Raw genomic sequence first — 23,520 nt, forward strand, 5'->3', positions numbered from 1 at the left:
ACACTAAAACGCCCCGAAATCATCAAGATAACCCCCCAGAGCAAGCCATCTGCTTTACTCCACAGTAACACTATTGCCTTGCTAATTTACTGTGAAATGGAGAAATGGTGAAATTTACTGTGGATGGCTTATATACACATTATATGTTAAAACTTTCATCAAAGTACCAACATCAAAAAAATTTAGTAGTAATATGTGAAAAATAAAGATATCAAGTGATAAGACAGTGAGGGTAATTATTATAAACAAAAGATAAAAATAATCATTCTTGATACAAATATAGTTTTATTAATATGTAATTAAAATAGTTAATTTGAATAGAATGAGTATTACAATATTCTTTGGTAAAAAACTATGATTAGTTTTAATGAGAGGCACACACCTTTCTGTACAGGATTACCAGCAGACACACCAACAGTGTCCAGTGAAGCCTGCCACGCCGGCCCACACATCGCTGCTTGTATAGTGTGCAGCAAGTTTATAATATTCAATGAAGCCTGCCACACTTCATTGATTCATGCAGGCTTCAAGTACTGTACTAGTATACACTTGAAAAAATAAAATGTATATAAATATAACTATAGCAATTAATGATGGGAAATAAGTCTATGAAAAGAATTCAATCTTAAGAATTGAAATAATTGAAGAATTCAATAATTTCCAAAACAATCCTAAGTTTTAGAATATTTAGAAGTGGAAAGGCTGCAGTATATATAAGGTCTATTCATTCATCTCAAATAATAATATTTTAAAACAAAGAATTTACTGAAAAACTATTTGATAGCCGCCTGCAAAAATTCCCCCTCACATCAAACCTTATTAATTTTATAATAACTCTGTAGAGTACATAAGAAAAAGGAATAAGAAAGTTACATTTATAATACAAACTGGTAGCTAAGAACTTGAACAAAATATAAACATTAAAATTCAATACAAATGGAGGAGCCTCAATGCAGCTTTCTTCCATATTCTAACACAGCCACCAAGAACTCCAATTATAATACAGTACAGTATAGGGAAATCCTCGATCACCCCCTATACAGCTTTCCCTACTTTGACCACGTTGTTAACTTTAAAAGTAACTTAAAAATTTGAAGTAGAGGTACATTAAAATGACCTCCCAGGACAGTTTTATCTTCCTTTGACAGACTTGCTACTATTCCTTGTAATCCTCTTTCTGCCTCTCCTTAATGATGGCCCACCTGGTTGGATGGTAACATGAAACATTTGTTACACGTTTCAAGCAAATTCGTTGAGAATAAAGGTTAAAATGCAAACAAAACAGTACAGTACTACTACCAATGCTTTCTCAGAATACCATTCCAAGTTAGGAGGAAAGAATCATTATTATCCTACTACAGTACCTTCCTTTAATGAGATGGCATCAACCTGACACTATAGGAAAGCTGTAAAGGTAGAAAAAGATTCAGAAATGCTAAATGTTGCACTTATTCATGCATGGTATCTTACACACTACAGCATCACTGAGAACCCTAAGGGAGCCGGTCAGCCGAGCGGACAGCACGCTGGATTTCTGATCCTGTGGTCCTGGGTTCGATCCCAGGCGCCGGCGAGAAACAATGGGCAGAGTTTCTTTCACCCTATGCCCCTGTTACCTACCAGTAAAATAGGTACCTGGGTGTTAGTCAGCTGTCACGGGCTGCTTCCTGGGGGTGGAGGCCTGGTCGAGGACCGGGCCACGGGGACACTAAAGCCCCGAAATCATCTCAAGATAACCTCAAGATAACCCTCTCCTCCAATATCCAACAAAGCATCCACAGCAGTATCCAGTGCTGCTGGTGAATCATTACATATAACCAGGTGTACAGTACCCCTAGTGACTCGCTATTCACCTGGTAAGTGAGTAAACTTCACAAATTGCCACATACTGTGGAGACGAACCTCAAAAATCTGGAAATGCACAAAACCATACCATGCTAACATTTTGACCACCAACCTACATGCCTAATAAGAAATATACTGTCACAAAAACTAATGTTTTCATTTCATTTACTCAATATCCTACAAGTAATTATCAAAAAGTGCTAAGCCAAAATGGCTACTTATAGCCCATTATACTGTAGTTTGTGTGATATTCAAGGATATTTCATGGAAAAACAAAATATAAAGTACAGTGCAAAATATATTAAAGTTAACTCTCAATTTGCCAAATAAGTAATTATCAAAAGAAGGCACCAAGCCGGGAAGTCTATGTAGCTCAATTTGCCAAGCTGCTGTATTGAACAAAAACGCTGCCAGATTTATTTCACCACATTGAATAAGCTTAGGTTATCGAGTCCAGAAAAAATTCAACAAACTCGACAATGATTCAAGTCAGTTGATGAAAATATTAAAAGAATGCCTGCAATAAAGCTTTAATTCATTTAAATTAATTTCTAAATGGCGAAAAATTAAGATTGACTTAACTGTTTTTTCCTATCTCGCTAAATATATTGAATTGCGAGAATAGAAGATCTGAATATTTAACCACACTTATAACACGACCAATAAAAAAGTAACTAAGACATGAGGTTAGTGCTGAATTGCATTTCATTGTTCCAGGGGCATAGGAGTGTAATAAGAGACTTTGAGCTAGGTACTCCACAAGGAGGTGACTCCCTTAATTAAACATGGGTTCAGGAAAGAAAAATTATGTCCAACACACAACATTAAACAGTAAACAAATTCAGGAAGGAGAGCAGAACAGATGCCCCACATCTTGGATGCCAATTCTCTCAAAACATTGATATAACAAATGGTAAAACATAGGAAGGGTTTTACACTAGGTGCAAAACTACCAGATAAAGGCTACTAAGAGTAAATCAATATGCAAGAAAATGAGGGGAGAAAAGACCAGAAGACTAATACAGACCAAGTTGTAGACAACTAGAAGCCTCGGCAAACTAAAATGTCCTCAGAGTGGATACCAAACCAAGTCTCACACTAGATGCATATAAATGCAATAACACTAGAACCATGTGCAAAGGTTTATCTCATTGAAAAACACCCATTTATAATCTAAACCACCAAATCCTTCAAAATACTGTTTTACACAATTTATATTGAACCAGTTCTGGAGCATGCATCACATTTTTTTTTTATTATATGCAAGAGTTCTTACATTATTGTAAAGTCACTAGCATGCATAGCATTTAGGGCAGGTCCTTAATCCTAATCTCTTCCCCAGAATACGACCCGCCAAATCATCTAACAACCAGGTACCCAATCACTGCTGGGTGAACAGAGGCTATAGTTCAGAACTGGCACCTAGTTCTTATTTTAACCTAGGCCAAAGTGCTCGCAAAGTGTCAGGCAAGTGCTTTACCACTGCGCCACAGGACTATCAGCAGGATTATTACCATGGAAACCCCAAACCTAGTGAAACAAGAAGGTAACAGTACAGAAATTAGTAGACTACAGGCCACCAGTGAACACTTAAAAGACAAAGTATTGCCCAGGGAAATTAATTATTTTTATATAATCAATATATAATCAAATTAAGTCATGAGCATAGATAGGCTGGCACAAATTTATAAAAAAAAAAAAAAAAATGCAAATTCAATGATGTACTTTTCACGATGCTCGACAACAAAACCTTTTACTAATTTCATGTGGCAACATTTTTTTAAAAGTGGCTTATACACCCATCAATATAAACAGATACAGTACTAATAAATTAGACTACAATATCCTGTAACACAAAACACTGGCTTACAATTTTTGGAGCAGTCTGCTTGAGAGATCCTACGACAACGTTTGGGAGCAGGTAATGCTGTGTGTGTTCCTCTTCCAACTCCACGTAATGATGTTTCACTTCCAGTTTCATTGCTTTTCCAGACTACAAGTGAAATAACATTCTTACTGAAGTCAAAGCATTCTTAAAAAAAAAATAATAATAAATTTAAGAATGAAATTAACAAAATTGCAAGGAAAATGGATTTTGTGAAGACCTGTCTTCACATGAGACCTGTCTTAAGAGTAAGCCACCCCATTGTGGAGCCACCACCTTAGGAAACGCACAAGAAAAGGGTCAGAAGTTTACGACAAGGCTCCTTCCAGAATTTTGAGGGATGGGTTATGAAGAAACTGAAGGAACTAAACCTGACAACTAGAAAAAATGAGGGAGACCTAATAGAGACTTACAAAATACTCAGGAGAATTGACAGAGGAAATACAGGAAATGTTAAAAATGAATACAACTAAAATAAAGGGGCATAGGTGGAAGCTAGTGTCTCTGATGAGTCAAATATTAGGAATTTTAAATTTAGCATGAAAGTAGTGATAATAGGGAAATAAGCCAGGGAGGGGGGGGTCATTGCTCTTTTTTTTTTGAGGGGGGGGCAGAGGGATATTCCTGCGTGGGCCCTAAGCCTCTGGCTGGCCGACTAAGTAGACAACGGGCAGCTAGAAAGGTGGGGTCCAAGAGCTAACACTCAATGCTGCAAGCTTAACTAATCGAGTACAAATATGCGAGTACATACAAATATTCACTACCATTTCCTTCACGACAGGCTTCGTCATCGCTATCAATGACAATGACTTCATCAACAACCCTCTTCTTGGCAACTCTCTGCTGTGTAGTTGGATTTTCTTTGTGGTCATTGTTTACCACTGGAGTCCACTTGCCATCATGCAGGAAATTGATCTTGTTACAAGTGTTTGCTTCCTTTAAAATATTCTGAAAATATCTGAAGAAAACCAAACAATAAAATGTGTTTACATCAAGAAACAATGCAAAACTGGGAAAGTATGCACAGTTTAAACAAGGCTTGTCTGTCCCATCTCCTTCAGAGTGGTGAGTATTAGGCAGCCCCATACTAGTCCCCATTCAGTAACTGAGAAATACAGAATATTAGTGCCCTGGGCTACCTCTCCTATTTGAATCGTGTTCGGCTGTCTGCCTTCTTTATGCCGGTCTCTCTCTCCACCCCGTGGCCCTTCTCTTCCACCTGCTCAGGCAAGTCTCCTCTTTCCTATGATTTTATTTAGTAGATATTTCTTGTTTTAAATGAAGCTGACTCAAGCAAGCAACAGCTTGAAATGCTGTGCGTATTAGTGGCTTTAGGCATTGTATGTACTAGTTCCATCTAGAAATCCAACATTATGTTTGCAACTTATCTTGTATGTATGTACTTTTACCTGAATAAACATTTGATTTGATTTGAGAATGACTAACTAGGAAATAGAGCATCAAGTGAAATGAGACTTTCCTAAGAACTGATTCCTCGGTTGCTCTCATTCCCTCACTTTTCATCCAGTCTTCCCAGGCATGCACGGGTGGCCTAGGTAATAAGCTCTTCAACCCTCTCATAGTTCAAGACCTACCATCACACTATTAGTAACATCCAAGATGTTATTGATCATCTTGGGTGAGCTTGTCCCTGCCACTTTGTCAGCAGAATGTCTGTGGACCCCATATAGGCTGTTAACTCAAACGACCAACATAGTGATAGATTCAGAAAGAAGCTTTTCACTTCACTTGATGCCCTTATTTTTACTTTGGGTACAAACGTACATCACATTTATTAATGTTAAACTAAAATTACACACTTTTATATACATGCATAAAAAGTAAAAACCCAGTTAGAAAAAATATATTACATTTTCCTCACCTATCAATTACAAGATTGGTGAAGTGCGCTGAAGAATTACACACAGGACAAATCCAATTTGCTCTTTGCTCATTCATCCTAAGATAGACAAGACCATCAAAAACTTGAACATGCTTGCATGATGTAGCTCGACAGGGAAGCGTTATCCTGGTCATTGATAATGGGCACATCAGAGAACATTGGACAGATGTAGTCTCCACATCACTGCTTGGGTTATTCAACCCTCTCTTGACTGGTGAGGACAAATTAATACATAAGCTTATCACAACTTATTTTCTTAAACAAAAAGAAAAATTACATTTTGCATAAATGTTTCATAAATTAGTTTAATATTTAGTATACAAATGAGAACAAAATTTAACATCTAAAATGAAAACATGGCTGTATCAAGAAAATTTGAATACCGTATTTACAAACCATTAAACAGTGGAGCCTCAGTATGCAAACTTACGGTAATTGGTTCCTGAAGGCGGGACGAATGCCAAAATTTTCGAATACTGAACAATTTTTCCCCATATATATTTTTATAAAAATATATGTTCAATTTGGGAGCTGTTCAAATACCAAGGTTCTACTGTATATTATCAGCCCCCAACTTGTGCACTATTTCTAATCATGGAAAAACAATTTCCTAACTTCTTACAAAATCTTAATTTACTGGATGATATTTTAAGTTTCAGTACAGTATTAATATTTAACTTTACACTAATTCATTTGTAATTGGCAGTATCATTACAAAACAATACCTCCAGAACCACAGACTCAACGATAACTTTGGCTGCAGTGCTAACTCAATGCTCATAAATTCTGTTGTCCTGCAATAACTAGCAAAATTTATTTTCGAGACAGTACAGAATATGATTAAAAATCAGATTGAAAAATTGACAACATTTATGAATAAACTTTACAACTTTACACACTTACTCAGAGCTTTGGTTTCTTGGATTTCGAAGCGCTTCTTAGCCTTTAACTTTTGAACGAGGTCATCAACCGTCAACTTTTTCACACGTGTTATATTAATCACATAATATATCCCATTTCCTGAACTGGTCACCACCTGAAAATAACACGAATACTATCCATAATGTTCTTTAAAAATTACCGGTAAACAATGTTTATCTCTGAACAAATCATTCTGCTATTACTAGAGGTACAGCATATTGATTAGCAATGCTTGGCAATCTTGTAGCACATTCATGAAGGAAAAGCATTGAACCAATGTTATAAGTCAAAAATTTAATTTTAAGACTACTACCGGTGTTCTTAAGTCACTAGGAAATAGAGGTAAGAGATAAGATAAGGATAAGAGACATTCAAAAATGTATATCCACAAGCCTATAGAATTTAAGCCTGGCAATGACATTTCTCAGTATCTAAGGTTCAATAGGAAATCAGAAATAAGTATAAATGATAATGACAACTCTTGCTCACTCGCCAGGTTTCAGCTCAAGAGAAGGCAGTTTTCCAAGGCTAGCTAGAAATTAAGCCCCCACACTCTCCAAGAACCTCAAGAACCACTTTTACCAGTCTGGTAAATAACTGTCCTTAAGAACTATAAACACAAGACAAGTGTGATAGGTAGGAAAGCTTTCTAATCATAATAAGTGTACATGAGAAATGGTAAGAAGGGATCTCACTAAAAAGACAGGTCTTAAATCATACAATGTTTTGCAGAGACTTATTTTTAGAATTCTGTTAAGCAGAGCAGGTCACTACACCGCTGGAAGCGGCGTAATAATTTATGTACCGAACTGTGTATTGATGTACACAGTACTGTTTTTCACAGTATGCGATGCCGAGGCATCCAATAGAAAAGAACGCAAGTACAGAACAAGTTATGATGTCCAAAGCATGTTAAATACTTACACACTATAAAGAATTATGACCACTAGATAAAGAGGCAAGAAGAAGAAGGGCTTTTAATCAGTAATAACTGAACAGAAATTAGCAAATGTATAAAAGTATTGATAAAATTTTTTACTGTACCTGTATAATATTTCCTCTATTCCGGGTTTGACACAGGGAAGTAATGTCCATGGGAAAAGGTCCACCCTAGTCATCAGATTGACAATAATTAGTAAAAAGGGCCAACATCGACATGCAGTACCTCTTGTATATTGATCATTTAGTAATCCATTCACTGAATACATTCCTTGCAAACTTAAAGATTTGCATAGCACAGGTCACTCTGTGACCTGTGCTATGTGAATGTGAATGAATAATGTACACCCTGATGTAATGTAATGTGAATGAAGTGTACACCCTGCACACACTTACAAAGGGTTCCCGCTGCTGTCATTAGATCACACTTAGAGATCAAGTTACTGAACAAATACCACTTTTTATAGTACCACTATATTCACAATAATAATAATAATATTTTATTGATACAAAAGTACATACATTTGATACATGAACAGTGGAGAAAGTAAGATAAGTACAATGAATAAAACCACTAACAGGCAGAGCATTTTGGTCAAAATGTAAAAAATTATTTTAATAATACAGTAATATGGCAAAAGAGAAAATATAACTTTTGACATGTTGAATACAGTACTCTATATTTAGAAAATGATTGAAAATTTTTAAGTGATTTAGAAACCAGTTTTTGCAAATAAACATATTATGACATTTATCAATACTGTACATAATTTGTTTTAAATAGTAATAAAATATTAGTAAATCTAATTGCATAATATATTTGATTACAATTTAGTACTGTAATGCAATAATGACCATAAATAGTGTCATAGCGCACACGTAAACATGGCAAAATTTGCTGTCAAGTGTTATCTTGAGGTTATCTTGAGATGATTTCGGGGCTTTTAGTGTCCCCGCGGCCCGGTCCTCGACCAGGCCTCCACCCCCAGGAAGCAGCCCGTGACAGCTGACTAACACCCAGGTACCTATTTTACTGCTAGGGTGAAAGAAACTCTGCCCATTGTTTCTCGCCGGCCCCCGGGATCGAACCCGGGACCACAGGATCACAAGTCCAGCGTGCTGTCCGCTCGGCCGACCGGCTCCCAGTTTATAGTGTAACTATAAATCTGTCGGAGGCAAACAATGACAAGGAGAATCGTACAACTTTTTCCATTTTTCTCAAAATTCACTTTGTAGCACTTCTAACAAATGTAATTCAAATTGTATTTTTTGGCCTTTATGCATGGTTTTTAAGCCATTGGTATATGTCTAAAACTGTTCGAATCATGTTACTAATCTCTCAAAATTTGACAATGCAATTAAATTCACAAGCTTTTCAGCTCATATTTAGTGAATCAAAATACTGTAAATCAAAGACCTTCAGATTATCAAAATGTTTCATATCTAATCCTGTTACTCCTGATGCTAATTTATCAGTCATTAAATACTGTACAGTATTTACATAAACTTCTGCTTTTCCAATCACTCTCGCCGCAAAACTGCTTGCCGTTCTTGAAATTCGTGTTAGATTCGTCTTATTTGTACAAGCATCTAGACCCATCAACCAAATATATCCTTACCTTTGTGTCAAATGGCAAGTCATTGACAAACAACTGAAGTCCAGGAGGAAATTGATCATCCTGTGGTGTACTACAGTCCATGCGACAGAATCTCAGCAAAATCTATAATGATAAAATGTGGTGAATACTTGCAAATAAAAAAGTTTATGTGTATATAGGCATACCTAGTCTTTATACAAAGCAAATCATTTCTCCCTCAACAAAATACTGAAAATCATTACCAGGTTATCCTGTCCATCAACAGCCTTGGCAGCATTTTCATTAATATAAAATTTGAAAGTCTGGTTGATAGCGAATATTGGTGCTGAAGAAAAAAAAAATTGGGCATAAATGCACACACAAATTAATTCATTATAAATGTTAATATCCATGCTAAGTGGAAAAAAACAAATCCCAGTTAAAACCACCCGTGATCTCTATTTGTGTTGCAGACATATATCCGTGATGTATGAAAATGACAAAGCATCACTGAGTGCAGGAATGGTGCCTCAATCTGCCTAGAAGACAATGATGATTATTCTTTAACCAAATTAATTCAACATGCAAGGAGGAGATAGCTACATCGCCAAAAACTCATTTGCTCGTACATTTAGTAACATCAATCCAGCAACATAGTACTAAATACTTAATCCTTGACACATTAATTTACACCACATAACACCATTACCAATTTTAGATATACAATGCAGTAAAAATAGCATTTAGTTTACAGTTCTCTGAAGCCTTTATATTTGGTACTTGGTATGCCATGATGCAAGCCAAAGATTCCATAAAGAAATTTATCTAAAAGCACAAAATTAAGTTTTATTAGATCATAACTTTTTTCATTACCGTACAGTACCTTGATTTGTGTGTATACCAAGATTTGAATAATCATCATAATCAAGATCTGTCCTGCCACTTATTTTCAAATGAAAAGTTTAATTTCACTAATAAAAATCATAATAGAGGCAGAAAACATTACCAGCTTAACACTGGCAATGTTTTCTGCCACTATGTTATGCAAAACGGCTCATATTCTCCAGCAATGGAGGAGTTGAAATGACAAGCTGGCCACTTGTCTTCCTAAACTTAATTACAAAGGGCAAAAATCAATCTAGGATTAATGGCTTCATAATGACCAAACCACACACTAGAATGTGAAGGGACGATGACGTTTCGGTCCGTCCTGGACCATTCTCAAGTCGATTGTGATGAGGAAGTAGAGACAGGCAATAAATAGGCACAAGAGATGAGGAGCAAAGTAAGGCTTCATACTTGCCTAGAGCCTAGAAGGTAGGGCAATTTTGAGTTGAAAGCACAAAGTCATTACAACTTTATAGCACTTGGAAGGGATCAGGATAAGGATTTTGGATGGGACAGGGCAAAGGAATGGTGCCCAACCACTTAAGACGGTCAGGGATTGAATGCTGACCTACAAGAAGAGAGATTGTCACTTATACACAGCTAAATGAGCCACATAGGCCCATGTAGCTATGTGGACTGTGAGGGGGAGTAAGTGAACAAAAAATACTGGAAGTGTTGAAAGTTTTTAAAAGAGGGTAGAAATGATGAGAGAGGATGTGAAACGTCAGTCTTAAGAGGAAATGAGCAAATGAAAATGGTAGAAATTACTATAGCATGAGTGAAAGAAAAAATTATGAAATGCAGAATGAAATGTGTGAACAATGAATAGGTTATACTGTATATTATTATTATTATTAGATTAATTACACAAAGATGTTCATAACAGTAGCACATAGTAATGTGCTACTTGTGTCTTATTATTTTCTGCTCAATGTACTTGTAGAAATGTATTTAAATATATTTGTAAAGCAGACAATAAGAGTTATATCTGGTGGTTTGTCTCCTCACATGATAGTGTTATATAAGACTGAACAACAATGGAAGGCTGGTGAGCTATAAAGATGCAAAAAGTGAGTACAAATGTTGAGAAAAACTAGTTGGCTGATGAGTACAAAATGAGAGAGTAACCACATGAATCATGAGGTCATGTGTGAGCTATACAAATGGATGTTGGATTAGGCATGCTATGCAGGTGTGTGGTGTTGCACAAGTAATTACCAAAAGAAGGCACTAAGCCGGGAAAGCTATGTAGCACCATCAAGGCATTAAATATCAATTAGGATGCCAATACGAGAACAAAAGTGCATGAGGCAAACAACATCAAAGGCATCCGATTCACCAAGGATATATCGAGGAACAGGTGACCGTGAGGGACGGTTGGGAAGCAAGATGCACGCACATCCTGGAAGTCAGGACATTCAACAAGGATATGCACAACTGTAAGAGAGACAATGCAGCTCGGACAATAAGGAGCAGGGCGGCGCTCTATTAAGTGCCCGTGAGTTAAATGGGTATGGCCAATATGTAATCTTGCCAGAGCCATTTCCCATCACCAGTTACGGCGGTAGAAGAAAGGCAACGGGGCACACTACCTTTAAGAGCATGCAGCTTGTTACCAGTAACAGAAGACCAGTGATCCTGCCAACGGGCATGGATCGAGGAGTTAATAACTGGATAGAAGTCAAAATAAGGAACACCTTTGCGGGAAATAGGACAAGTGTGGACAGCCTCCTTCGCGGCAGCGTCTGCATGCTCATTTAAGGAAACGCCAATATGGCTGGAAACCCAGCAAAACTCTACTGTCTTAAATCTGCTAGAGATAAACAGCCAATATTGAATTTCGACGACCACAGGATAGACAGAATTAAAGGACTCCTGAGCCATGAGGGCACTGAGAGAGTCAACTACAACAACAAAGGAAGAATTACTGCGAGAAAGTAGTTGAAGAAGATCAAACAAACTGCATAAAGTTCAGCCATAAAGATGTTAGTCTCAAGAGGCAGGCGACACATATAGGTGCAGTCAGGAAACACAACAGAGTAGCCTACACCACCAGCAGACTTAGACCCATCTATGAAGATGGAGATGGAGCTAGAGTGTGAAGAAAAGTGAGCAAGGAAAAGGCATTTCAGAACTGTAGAAGGGGTAAAAGCTTTAAGTCATGCGGGTCAAGGTTCTACAAAGCTTAGGAAGAGGGACCCTCCATGGGGGCAAAGATGGAATAACACGAGGAGAAACATTGGCAACACGAACCAAGAGATAACTTTGTAGTGTTGCACAAACTGGTAGAAGAATGAGCAAAGAACAAGGGAGTAGCAACATCAGTCGATTACTTCAGATGTGGAAGCAAACTGTACTTTACGTTATACAAAACTTCTATATGTGAAGGTGTTTTGTGGCACACAGCCCTAATATGAGTGCATGCATACAGACAATATGTTTTCCTTGTGAGTGAAAACAGTCTGACCTCTCATTTCTAGAGCTTTTTCACCAATTTTTCTTGATATATTATTTGGAGATCATGACTATATCATCTGATGAAACAATAGTAATGGTAAATCAGGTTAGGATAAGAGGAGCTTCCTTACCGTAGGTAAGCAAGAGGACGGAGTTATTAAATAAAACTATCTTGCTGAGAAGACAAGTGGCTGGCACTGTGGTTACCATTTGACCAAAAAAAAACTCAAAATGAAGCAGCTCATAAAGTTTGTGAGTGGTGCAATTACAGTCTGTAGATGAAATAGTGGCACAAACTTTAGGCCTTAAACACTAAGGTCAGTTAATTGGCTGGAGAAAATGAACAGGCAGCATGATGTAGTACCATGTCATATTATATTTTGATTCTGCTTGGATATGTTCAGTCTTTGTAGTACTGTACTGGGCCATCCACAAGAAAATGTCATACTAATTGCACTGTGTAATTTATAGTACAGTAAAGCATAAAAATAAATATTTGTCAAATATTATTTATTAATACAAGCAAAACAATATTAAAATACTGGAAACCACAATCAGTTACAAATTGCTACGCAGAATTTCTTTGTTTTTGGAATTCAGGTCTTCAGTTCTAGATTACATTGAACTATTTCTAATAGTAATTTCATTCCTATATTTAAAGGTTTCCATTGTTTTGAGAACCGGATATTAAAATTATTAAACCAGAATCAGAATTTATAGCAAAACAAAACAAAATTCAAATTTACCAAGTAAGGAGGTAAAAAGCAATCTTTCCTTATCATCATAGAATGGCTGCTTCTTCATCGTAACGCAGAGTAGCGAATTATGAACAGGAATACAGCTTTTCATTTGTGGGGGACCTCGAACATGTTGCTCCGCTCCTGAATAGGTTCCTCTTTGCATGACTCGATTTCCATTTGGAAAAACAGATGTGGTGGAAAAACTTAAGCGTCGAGGTGGAGCACAAAAACTTGGGTTTAAAAATTTTACGAGGTTGAAAGTAAGTGATCCTACATCTGCAATCATATGACTGGCCATGTCTGCAAAACAAGATAAGGCAAATTTTGATAAATGGCTCATCACAGATGTATTATGTAAAGCAGAATGCTGAATAGCTGTCAACTGGCATTATTTATTCTATACAACTTTATGTGGAAAATAAAGCACAGTGCAAAGGATGCATTCCAGGCAAGCCTTGCTCTGCACAAACTCCTCACTGCATGATCACAGTAGTTGCTAAATGTTTGGAAGGGAACATGTAAAACTATCTAAAAAAATAATTGTGAAACATGAAAAAACACAAATTTTGTAGACCAAGAAATGAAAAATGGTTATGGTTCAATTTGCCTTTAAATACTACATGATCAAAACAGTAACCAACATTTCCTTTCTGTTTAATTCATATGTCCTAGCTTATTTTGCACTCGATACTATAACGAACTCAAAACTTCACAGGTCCTAGTGTTGAAATTTTCAATAATAACTAGGCCTAAGAAAACACTCCACATATCACATTACATCACATCTGCCATTCTGTTGCTCTGGCCATATACTGTACAGTACTACATTAGCCTCCTCCATCACGTCCTCCTGCCACATACTGTACAGTGCATCACATTAGCAACTTCCATCATCTTGTCCTCTCACATGCTGAATGTGCCCTTATCTACCTGCCTGTTGACTACTTGTTGGAGATTTCGAGGATCAATGTCCACGCAGTCTGGTATCTGACCAGGCCTCCTGGTTGCTGGTCTGATCAACCAGGCTGTTTGATGTGGCTGCTTGCAGCCTGACGAATGAGTGACAACCTGGTTGCTTACATATCCTTTCAAGGTGTATGTCGAGTTCTCTTTTGAACACTGTAAGAGGTCGGCCAGTTATGCCCCGTATGTGTAAGGAAAGTGTCGATTCATTCAGTGTTTGTTTCCTCTTATTCGTCCATTATAATTTGGTTAGTCACATCTTTCAAAGGTCCTGCCGAGTCTTTTGTTTTCGTTTTACTTCTTGTATAGGCATAGGACGACTTAGGATTTTTCTTTATGTTTTGGCAAGTGTTCTTTCGTAGTTTCTTTTGACTGATCTGATTTCCTGGGTGGTCAAGTTTAGTGCCCTTTTATATACCTCATAATCAATGATGTTCATCATGGATTTATACCTTCTCCAGAGGATCCGCTTAGTTATCAAAGCTCTTTTTTACTGTCATCCATCTAGTTCCTTTTTTTCCTTTCTCCCTTTGGGACACTTTTGAATAAGTTCAGTAATGACCTTTTTGAAATTTTCCCATGATGCTTTCAGGCCCTAATCACCTATCAACTCTCTCCAGGTGTTGTTTGCAGTTCCTCCCTCATTCCTCGATTACCTTCCCTCGAGGGTAACATTACCCTCGAGGTAATGTTACACAGTAACCTACAACATGCTTACCTAGCAATGACTACGGGAAGCAAGATACTGGAATTATAATTAATTGTGTCGGGGAAACAGGCAGCCAGTAAATACAGTACATTTACCCGATTTACCCGAGGGCCACTAACACTAGTGGCATCGACGAGGACGGAAAGCAGGCAGCTTGTCGAGGGTCCCCCCCCCCCCATTTACCCTGCTTGACTTTAAAATTTAACAGAGTTTTGGCATTTACGGCTTAGGAGGGTAGGCGGTTCCGTGGGTTTAAAACCCTGTGGGGTGAAAAAGCATCTTACATGTTAGGCTTATATCGGTTCAACCCCCCCCCACAGGATTGAATTACTGACCCTCCCCAAGATGCAACCCCACAACAGGCTGCTGGAGGCTGTGAGAGGATCCGGAGAGAGGAAACGCGCCCAACCAGTTCCGTCTTGCCCGGGATTCTTGAGTGTGAGTCGAGAACGAGGCCGACAGTACTACCGGGACCCAATATTACACTGTAACCTACACCACAACAACTGCAAGGGAAGGTAAACCCATGTATAATAATACCAGGTCGCACCGTCGTTCACAGTGGGAAAAAGAAGATATATTGTTGACAAGCCGCTCCAACCAGCTGATGGTCCAGACAGCTGACTCTCCTCACAGCACACAACCCTGTGTTCTCTCCACAACCGACTCGACTCTCGACTCTCCACAACCGACTCGACTCTCCACAACCCTGTGAGCTGATGCTCACAGGGTTGCCACGTCCCTCAACATCACAACATCTCTTCAGTTTTTCTCCCCAATTTAATAAATTTTTTATGCATTTACAGAGAGTATAACTTTTGTATTTATTTTTGTGTGTAAATGATAATGTAGCGGTTGGTAGGCAAACGCTACAATCCGTTCTCAAATGCAATAACACGCATATATTCTTTCTGGCAATGTCAACAATTCAACTAACTATTTTTGTAAATAAATAAATAAATAATGTGCAGTCATCTGGAGGACAAACCCTTCATGCAAACTGCATCTACTATCAAGAAGAAGAAATAAATAATAAATTTATAGATATAGATTTATTTATATCTAAGAGATTATAATGTCATTACAATAAATTGTTCAGTTTTGGTCGCCATACTATAGAATGGATATAAATTCACTTCAACGTGTCCAGCGTAGGATGACAAAGTTAATTCCCCAAATTAGAAACCTGTCATATGAAGAAAGATTAACAAAGCTTAAACTGCATTCACTGGAAAGTCGAAGAGTTAGGGGTGACATGATAGAGGTTTATAAGTGGATGAATGGACATAACAAAGGGGGGATATTAATAGGGTATTAAAAGTATCAACACAAGGCAGAACGCGAAATAATGGGTATAAATTGAATAAGCTTAGATTTAGGAAAGACCTGGGGTAAATATTGGTTCAGTAACAGGGTTGTTGATTTATGGAACCAATTACCGCGTAACGTGGTGGAGGTGGGGTCCCTTGATTGTTTCAAACGTGGGTTGGACATGTATATGAGTGGGATTGGGTGGCTATAAATAGGAGCTGCCTCGTGTGAGCAAGTTTACGGGCTATTCATGCCCGTGCCACCTCTTGGGTGGCTTAATCATAGTCAATGTGAGCAAGTGAGCCTTCTGCAGTTTCCATTATTCTTATGTTCAATATCATGGCAAGTGTGGCTTCGGCGGGTAGGCGGTTCTATGGGTTCATAATCCTGTGGATGAAAAAGCATCACCTGCTCTCAGTCTTACATTGTGGCTTGTTGAGCTTGCAACCGTCGGTCCTTGTTTGTGTTACAGCTGACTGCTTGAAGAAATTGTCCGGGTCAACATCCTCTAACTCGTTCAGTATTTTATAAGTTTCACTGTCATGCCTGGTTACAGTGTTGTATCAATGTCACTTACCTTCATCATGGTTCAAGTTCAAGTATGTTTATTGAGACAAGAAAGAAATACATCTCAAAGGGATAGAGTAGCTTAGGCTACTTCTACCCCCTTCTACTTCAAGTCCCTCAAGGGGCGCACAAATTCAGTGAGTACAAATAGACAAATAACATTACAAGAATCCCATTCATCATGGTAAAATGTATTCATGTCTATGTACGGGTTTAAAGAAAATGTATTAGGACTATTATTAGGTAACCGCCTGTATAGTTGGACCATTATGTATGTAAAATATCGAGGTTGATGTACTCAATATCCACTCATATGACCCTGTATCTGTACTATATGTAGAGAAATTGTATGACTTATCTCGTTTACTTATTTGATTGTGTCTATGCGAAACCTAACCCGAAACCACCTAGCGAAACCTTTATTAGACAATGTACACCTTCAGGGTTGAGGAGATCCTACGATTAATAAGTGTGTGTGTGTGTGTGTTTTACCATTTGTTTCTGCAGAATCAAGCTCTTGGACCCCACCTTTCTAACAAATCTATTTTTCCTCTATTATATTTCCTACATATATTATTCTCTAAAACACACAAACACACACATCCTCAGGAAGCAGTCCGTAGCAGCTGTCTAACTCTCAGGTATGTATTTACTGCTAGGTGAACAGGACATCAGGGTGAAAAGAAACTCTGCCCATTTGTTTCCGCGAACTCTGAGAATCGAACCCGTGCCATTAGGACTACAACCCGCCAAGCGCAAACTGACAGTTTGTGTTTCCCCTGTTTAGCTAACTTGCTTTTGTGGCTAGAACAGAGGAAGATGATTGATTGATTGATGAAAATTAAGCCACCCAAAAAGTGGCACGGGCATGAATAGCCCGTAAGTGGTAGCCCTTTTGAGCCATTACCAGTATCAAAAACTGATACTGGAGATCTGTGGAGGTGCGACTGAACCCTGCGTGACGGGAGATGTCTCTCGTGCAGAGGAAGAGTAGGCTATGTGTTGATACTGTGGTATACAGTCACGTATGTTGGTGGCCAGGTGTGGGAGAGGGAAACATGTATTTTTGCGGGGATGGGAGGGGGGGGCGGGGAGGGAGGAGGGTGAGAGCACAGGTGTAGCATCAGTCCCTGGCTTAGACCAGCGCCTGTGGTGGTGGCCAGTACGTCCTTCGTTAGCCAGTAAATTTCCTTCGCTCAAAGTTCTTCGATGACTGGTACCGCATCTGAGGTAAGATTAAAGGTTTGAACTGTATCATGTAACTGAAATGTTCCTACAACAATACATATTCTTTCTAAGATCCGTTATTTTGTAGCCTCCTATGTATACTCTGTTATGTACTTCTCACTCAATTGAAATAAGTTTATTGAGGTAAAATACACTCATCCCTTTGTGTGTATTTTACCTCAATAAACTTATTTCAATTTCAATTTCATGTATCTACAGCTCACTTCTAGGATCTCTGTAATACCGCTTTAAGCCACCATCACCTTTATTCAAATCACATAAACTATTAAGCATACACTCTTCCACAATCCTCGTCTGTAGGCTATACATCGATCTATACTGAACTATACTTCACCTCTAACCTTGACATAAATGAGGCAAATAGGGGGGACCTTCGACGAACCGCCGGCTTCCTGTCTTCGTCGAGGCCACTAGTGTTAGTGGCCCTCAGGTAAATTCAGGTGAATTAAATATATTCTTAGGAGGATGTATAGGATCCATGAAATATGGATCTGGATTGGTCGACGTCGGTCTGATTGGTCGAGAGAGAGAGGGGGGTGCCAATCCACCCAATCCCCCACTCTACGATTATCACGAAGTCTGAAATAAACTTGGGGATATGCTTTCCGTAGAGTTTTTATGTTTACTCTCGCCGTTTACCCGCGCATTTATTTTTTGAGAGGCTGTTGTGGTAATGATATTCAAACACTGAGGGTTGGGTGATTTACGTGAGTATTTACCAGAAAGTGTTTGCTTGTTGTGCAGGCGGACAATATCAGTGTTCCTGGTTCGTAACCTTGTTCAGGCCATCAAATTATTATTGTTTTCTAAGGGAAACAATGTTCTAATTGAATATCTGAAGATGTCTCAATACTTTTCTGTGCTATTATTAGTATATATTGTTTGTTTAATTTGCAGCAATCATTTTCATGGACGGTAGAAGACAATGTAGCAGTCATACTACTTTCTGGTAGAGTGTTTTTGTCCTTGTGAGACGTGTTAAGGTGGTGCAGTCTTCTCTTGTTATCATCTTTGTCTGTCCGTATCACTATTCCTGCCCTCGTCTCCAGTATGACTCACTATTACCATTATCTCTCTCTTCATTACTATTCCTACTGGAGGAATAGTCAGACAGCCAGCTGGAGGACCGGCTGGCTGGCTGGCTGGCCAGCTGTCGGGTTGCTTTGCCGGCCGGATGGCTGTCACACACATCGAAAAAAACCCACAGCCTCCAGCGTTGTGCACGTTATCAACGTCCCATCGTTGCTCTGAGCTAACGTGATCCCCAGAGCAACGGAGATTGATTGATTGATAAATATTAAGCCACCCAAGAGGTGGCACGGGCATGAATAGCCCGTAACAACGGAGATTCCAACTCCCTGGGTCATATATGTCCCCTCGGCTCCATGCTGCCGTCTCGTTCCAGACACAGTTGCCAGGTCTAAATTGCTAAAAGTAACGAGTTGACGGTCTAAAAGTAGCGAATTTGTAATAAGAGTAGCCCATTTTTTTTCAAAATTTGAAAAATTTCAAATTTTGACAATTTGGGACTTGAACAGAGGGGCTGTGAGTTAGGTTCTTTTAATTGCCTTATAAAATTTAACGAATAAAAAGGTTTTTGTGCCTTAACATCTTTATATTATGATAATCACGACATATCTGCATTACAATCAATGAGCAATTTCGGTTTTGGCCTCCACCGCCTTCTCACTTGTTCCCTTGTAACTTGTAACACTTGTATGCTGTGCTTCCTATATTAACCTGCAATGTTAAATGGGATTCTTGTATTGTGATTTGTGTATTTGTACTCACTGAATTTGTGCGCCCCATGAGGGACTTGAAGTAGAGGGGGGGGGGTAGAAATAGCCTAAGCTACTCTATCCCTTTGTGATGTATTTTTTTTATTGTCTCAATAAACATACTTGAACTTAAAGTGGACTTTAATGTTTTATCGGCAGCTATATTTCTTTAGTTTCCGAGCTGTTTTCTTTACCGTGTATGTTGTAATAAACTATTCCTATATTTACAGTTGTTTCTCCCTGTGAAGATTATTAAACAATGGTGATTATAAGGGCGCGGAAGTTCAGCCTGGCCATCAGGGCCGACAGCAGCCCTTGGGCCCGCCCCGGCAGCTCCCAGTCTTTAATTTGGCACCTTTGTGGCACCTTTGTGGCACCTTGGTATAAGCCTAACATGTATATATACACTGGCTGCCTGTCCCCCTACACAATGATTTATTATTACCTATTATTTTATCATTTAATTTAAATATTAAATAAAATAATTCATTTAATTATTATAGTAAGTACTTAATAATTTAATAATAAGTAGTAAGTACATAAAAATGATTAAACAGTACAGTTTAGTCATAGGAGATTCCTAGATTGGAATTAACTACCAAATTTCAATATATCCAAGTATTTTTAGTGTAAAATGCTGTTATTATATGCATAAATTGTTGTTTTAATAATATTATGCTTAACCACTTGGGCTGGACGGCAGAGCGACGGTCTCGTTTCCTACAGGTCCGTGTTCAATCCCCGACCTCCCAAGAGGTTGGGCACCATTCCTTTCCCCCGTTCCATCCCAGATCCGTATCCTGACCCCTTCCGAGTCCTATATAGTCTTGGCGCTTTCACTTGATAGTTCCCCACCCCCTGAATAATATTACGAGAGCAGTATTTACGGGCTATTCATGCCCGTGCCACCTCTTGGGAGGCTTAATCTTCATCAATCGAGAGCAGTACGTCCGAACCAGACGTTATATGATGATATCCTGAACAGTTGATAAATAAAAGTAATTGCGTAACTCCAGTTATCTAATACTTATCATAAATGGTATAAAACCTTATCATAAGTCAAGGGATTTGTAGATCAGTGTTTAAAGGGAATTTGGAAGTAATAATGATACAGCTGATGCCATCTGTCGGCAGAAGAGAACACTATCAACTGGCTGGTCAATAATGGCCATAAGATACAGCTTACGCCATCTGTTGACATCAAATTACACTTATAACAAATTACCCCACAAAATACAACTAACGCCATCTCTGTTTTTTCCAACGCACTATAAATAGCCAAACAGCAACCCATAAGGTGGGTTGTTGTGCTCGGGTAGGAGGTTCCTAGCTCCGCCCACAGATGGTCTGGGGTGCATAATAAATGGCATATCATTGGTAGATATTCTTTGTTGACATTCACACAACAGCCAATAACAGGAAGGGATCAGCTATAGGTAGCGAAATTAAAAATTTGGCAGCGCGGGGCTCTCAAAAGTAGCCCAATTCGCTACTTGTAGCCCAATCTGGCAACACTGGTTCCAGATTCAAATTCAAATTTTTATTCGGGAAAAGTACAAACATAGATGATTTACAAATAATGTTGGATTTATAGATAGTGCTAGTACATACAATACCTAAAGCCACTAATACGCATAGCGTTTCGGGCAAAGCGTTTCCAGCATAGCGTTTCGGGCATAGCGTTTCCAGCCTAGCATTTCGGGCAAAGCGTTTCCAGCATTGCGTTTTGGGCATAGCGTTTCCAGCCTAGCATTTCGGGCAAAGCGTTTCCAGCATAGCGTTTTGGGCATAGCGTTTCCAGCCTAGCATTTCGGGCAATGCGTTTCCAGCATAGCGTTTCCAGCCTAGCATTTCGGGCAAAGCGTTTCCAGCATAGCGTTTCGGGCATAGCACAGCCCGAGTTTCCAGGGCAGCGTGATGTCATCAGCGAGGTGATATCTAAAAGGTACAAGAACTCAATTGCCATTTTTTAAATAATTAGATAAACATTAATTCCTTTCCTTTCTTCCCTCTGAAGGTGAACATGGCCGGGCAGGAAAACACTTCTCTAGGGTCAACAGTGAACGGGATCAGAGGTTACAGCGCCCTGGTGGAGGAAATTGACAGGGAGGAGTTTGCGGTCAACAAACGGTAAGTTGAGATTAGTGATCATGCTTCAGCGTCTCCCTAAAAGGCCTATTTTATCCCTAAAAGGCCTATTTTATGCATATTTGCTACAATGGGGCCCACTACCGTTTACAAACTACAGCTGGCTGTATTCGTTACATGAATTTGGAATGTGCATTAGTCAGTCAGTGATGGACCCAATATGTCAATGGCTTTTATCCCTAAAAGGTCTATTTTATGCACATTTGCTACAATGGGGCCCACTACCAACCATGGGAAGGGTGTACGAAGCCTCGTCTAATCTTGAACAAATATATATTTCCATTTATGGATATGCATTTTAAATCTTATATTAATATCCCAATATTGGAGCTGTCTGTAGTATATTTCTCATTAAAATAAAGCTTTACGCTTGTGTATAATATAAAGTTAAAAAAGCTTAACTATGCGGCAAGGTAAAGTTTGTAGCCAGAAGCTAGGCTAATCCTCACCTGAAAATCGAAACAGTATATTTTATCGCTGGCGTAATCAGTCTGTAATTATGCTATTCAGCAGGTGTACAGAACAAGTGTACTATCAATATGTTTACAAACTACAGCTGGCTGTATTCGTTACATGAATTTGGAATGTACATTAGTCAGTCAGTGATGGACCCAATATGTCAATGGCTACCAGAATATGGCAGGAAGTCTGTAATGAACCCAATATATGCATGGGTTCCAGCATGGGTTGCTAGCCCTCTCTGCTAGACTTTTATCCGTGTACTGGTATTAAACTAACAGTGTGTGCTTCTAAACTCGCGAATTTATATGTTAATTTAAATGTCAAGTTTAGTTAAGAATTTAGAGAAGCTAGTAGATAGGTTCTTAAAAGTTCTTCCTCCTACTTGAATGTTTCAAGAAGTAGAAACAGATAAAGAGCTGATGATATATATACGATTTTTAACATTCAGAAAACGAGCTTTGTGTCGAATAGTGTTGTGTAAACAGTTGGCCATACCTCTTTGGGAAGATGACAAGCATTTTAGTTAAGTACTATAGTTGTTAAGTATAGTATAGTAGTTAAAAACTAATAGTTAAGAATGTCATCATGCACATCAAGTGTTACAAAACCAGCAGATCCCACAAGCGTGATGTCTTGACTAGAAGGGTTTTTATGTCGTCTCCTGCGGTCACGCATCTGCTCGTGTAGATAATAGACTTCCGATTCCAATCTAGAATGGGAAAAGGAGTCAGAGTTTTTGTCAAGATTCGAGTGTGGTTGACTCCCACTACTTGTTGAGAATGGGGGGGGGTGATTTTTTTCCTTGTCTAATCTTATTTTGTTAACGTAAATAATAGTAGCTTTCTGGAGATAATTTTAAATAATCTAATGAACAAATCCACAAGGGCCGTGACGAGGCTTCGAACCTACGTCCGAGAGCATCCCAGATGCTGCCTTTGATGCATACGCTATTGTGATTTCTGTGTGTAATTAAATACTGTAACTGGCAATAGTTTTCAAATGTTCACGTTGATTGATTGATTGATAAAGATTAAGCCACACACAAGAGGTTGCACGGGAATGAATAGCCCGTAATGTTCACATTATATAACACAATGAATAATAGTCATCACTTTAGTACAATTATCAATTAGTCATCACTTTAGTACAATTATCAATTAGTCATCACTTTATGTAGCA

General features: G+C 38.5%; 2 protein-coding genes across 2 annotated transcripts in view; one reads left to right on the forward strand and one right to left on the reverse strand.

Annotated features, from left to right (window-relative positions):
• Nucleotides 1–265: 265 nt before the first annotated feature.
• Nucleotides 266–15,558, reverse strand: LOC123768175 (E3 SUMO-protein ligase PIAS3). Its single transcript, XM_045758574.2, has 10 exons — nucleotides 15,378–15,558; nucleotides 13,162–13,455; nucleotides 9,334–9,416; nucleotides 9,113–9,214; nucleotides 7,599–7,664; nucleotides 6,537–6,669; nucleotides 5,613–5,844; nucleotides 4,495–4,688; nucleotides 3,716–3,838; nucleotides 266–1,202 (listed from the first exon to the last, which is right to left on the reverse strand). The coding sequence occupies exons 2-10, from the start codon at nucleotides 13,451–13,453 to the stop codon at nucleotides 1,132–1,134; spliced, it is 1,296 nt and encodes a 431-aa protein (XP_045614530.2). The 5' UTR covers nucleotides 13,454–13,455; nucleotides 15,378–15,558; the 3' UTR covers nucleotides 266–1,131.
• Nucleotides 15,559–21,752: 6,194 nt separating this feature from the next.
• Nucleotides 21,753–23,520, forward strand: part of Nep2 (Neprilysin 2) — a 93,467-nt gene continuing 91,699 nt past the window's right edge. The window contains exon 1 of the mRNA XM_069306986.1: nucleotides 21,753–21,861. Coding sequence (XP_069163087.1) covers nucleotides 21,755–21,861 — 107 coding nt within the window. The 5' untranslated portion in view covers nucleotides 21,753–21,754. The remainder of the gene's footprint in view (nucleotides 21,862–23,520) is intronic.

Source organism: Procambarus clarkii, chromosome 59 (assembly GCF_040958095.1).
Source record: "Procambarus clarkii isolate CNS0578487 chromosome 59, FALCON_Pclarkii_2.0, whole genome shotgun sequence".
Classification (NCBI taxonomy): Eukaryota; Metazoa; Arthropoda; class Malacostraca; order Decapoda; family Cambaridae; genus Procambarus; species Procambarus clarkii.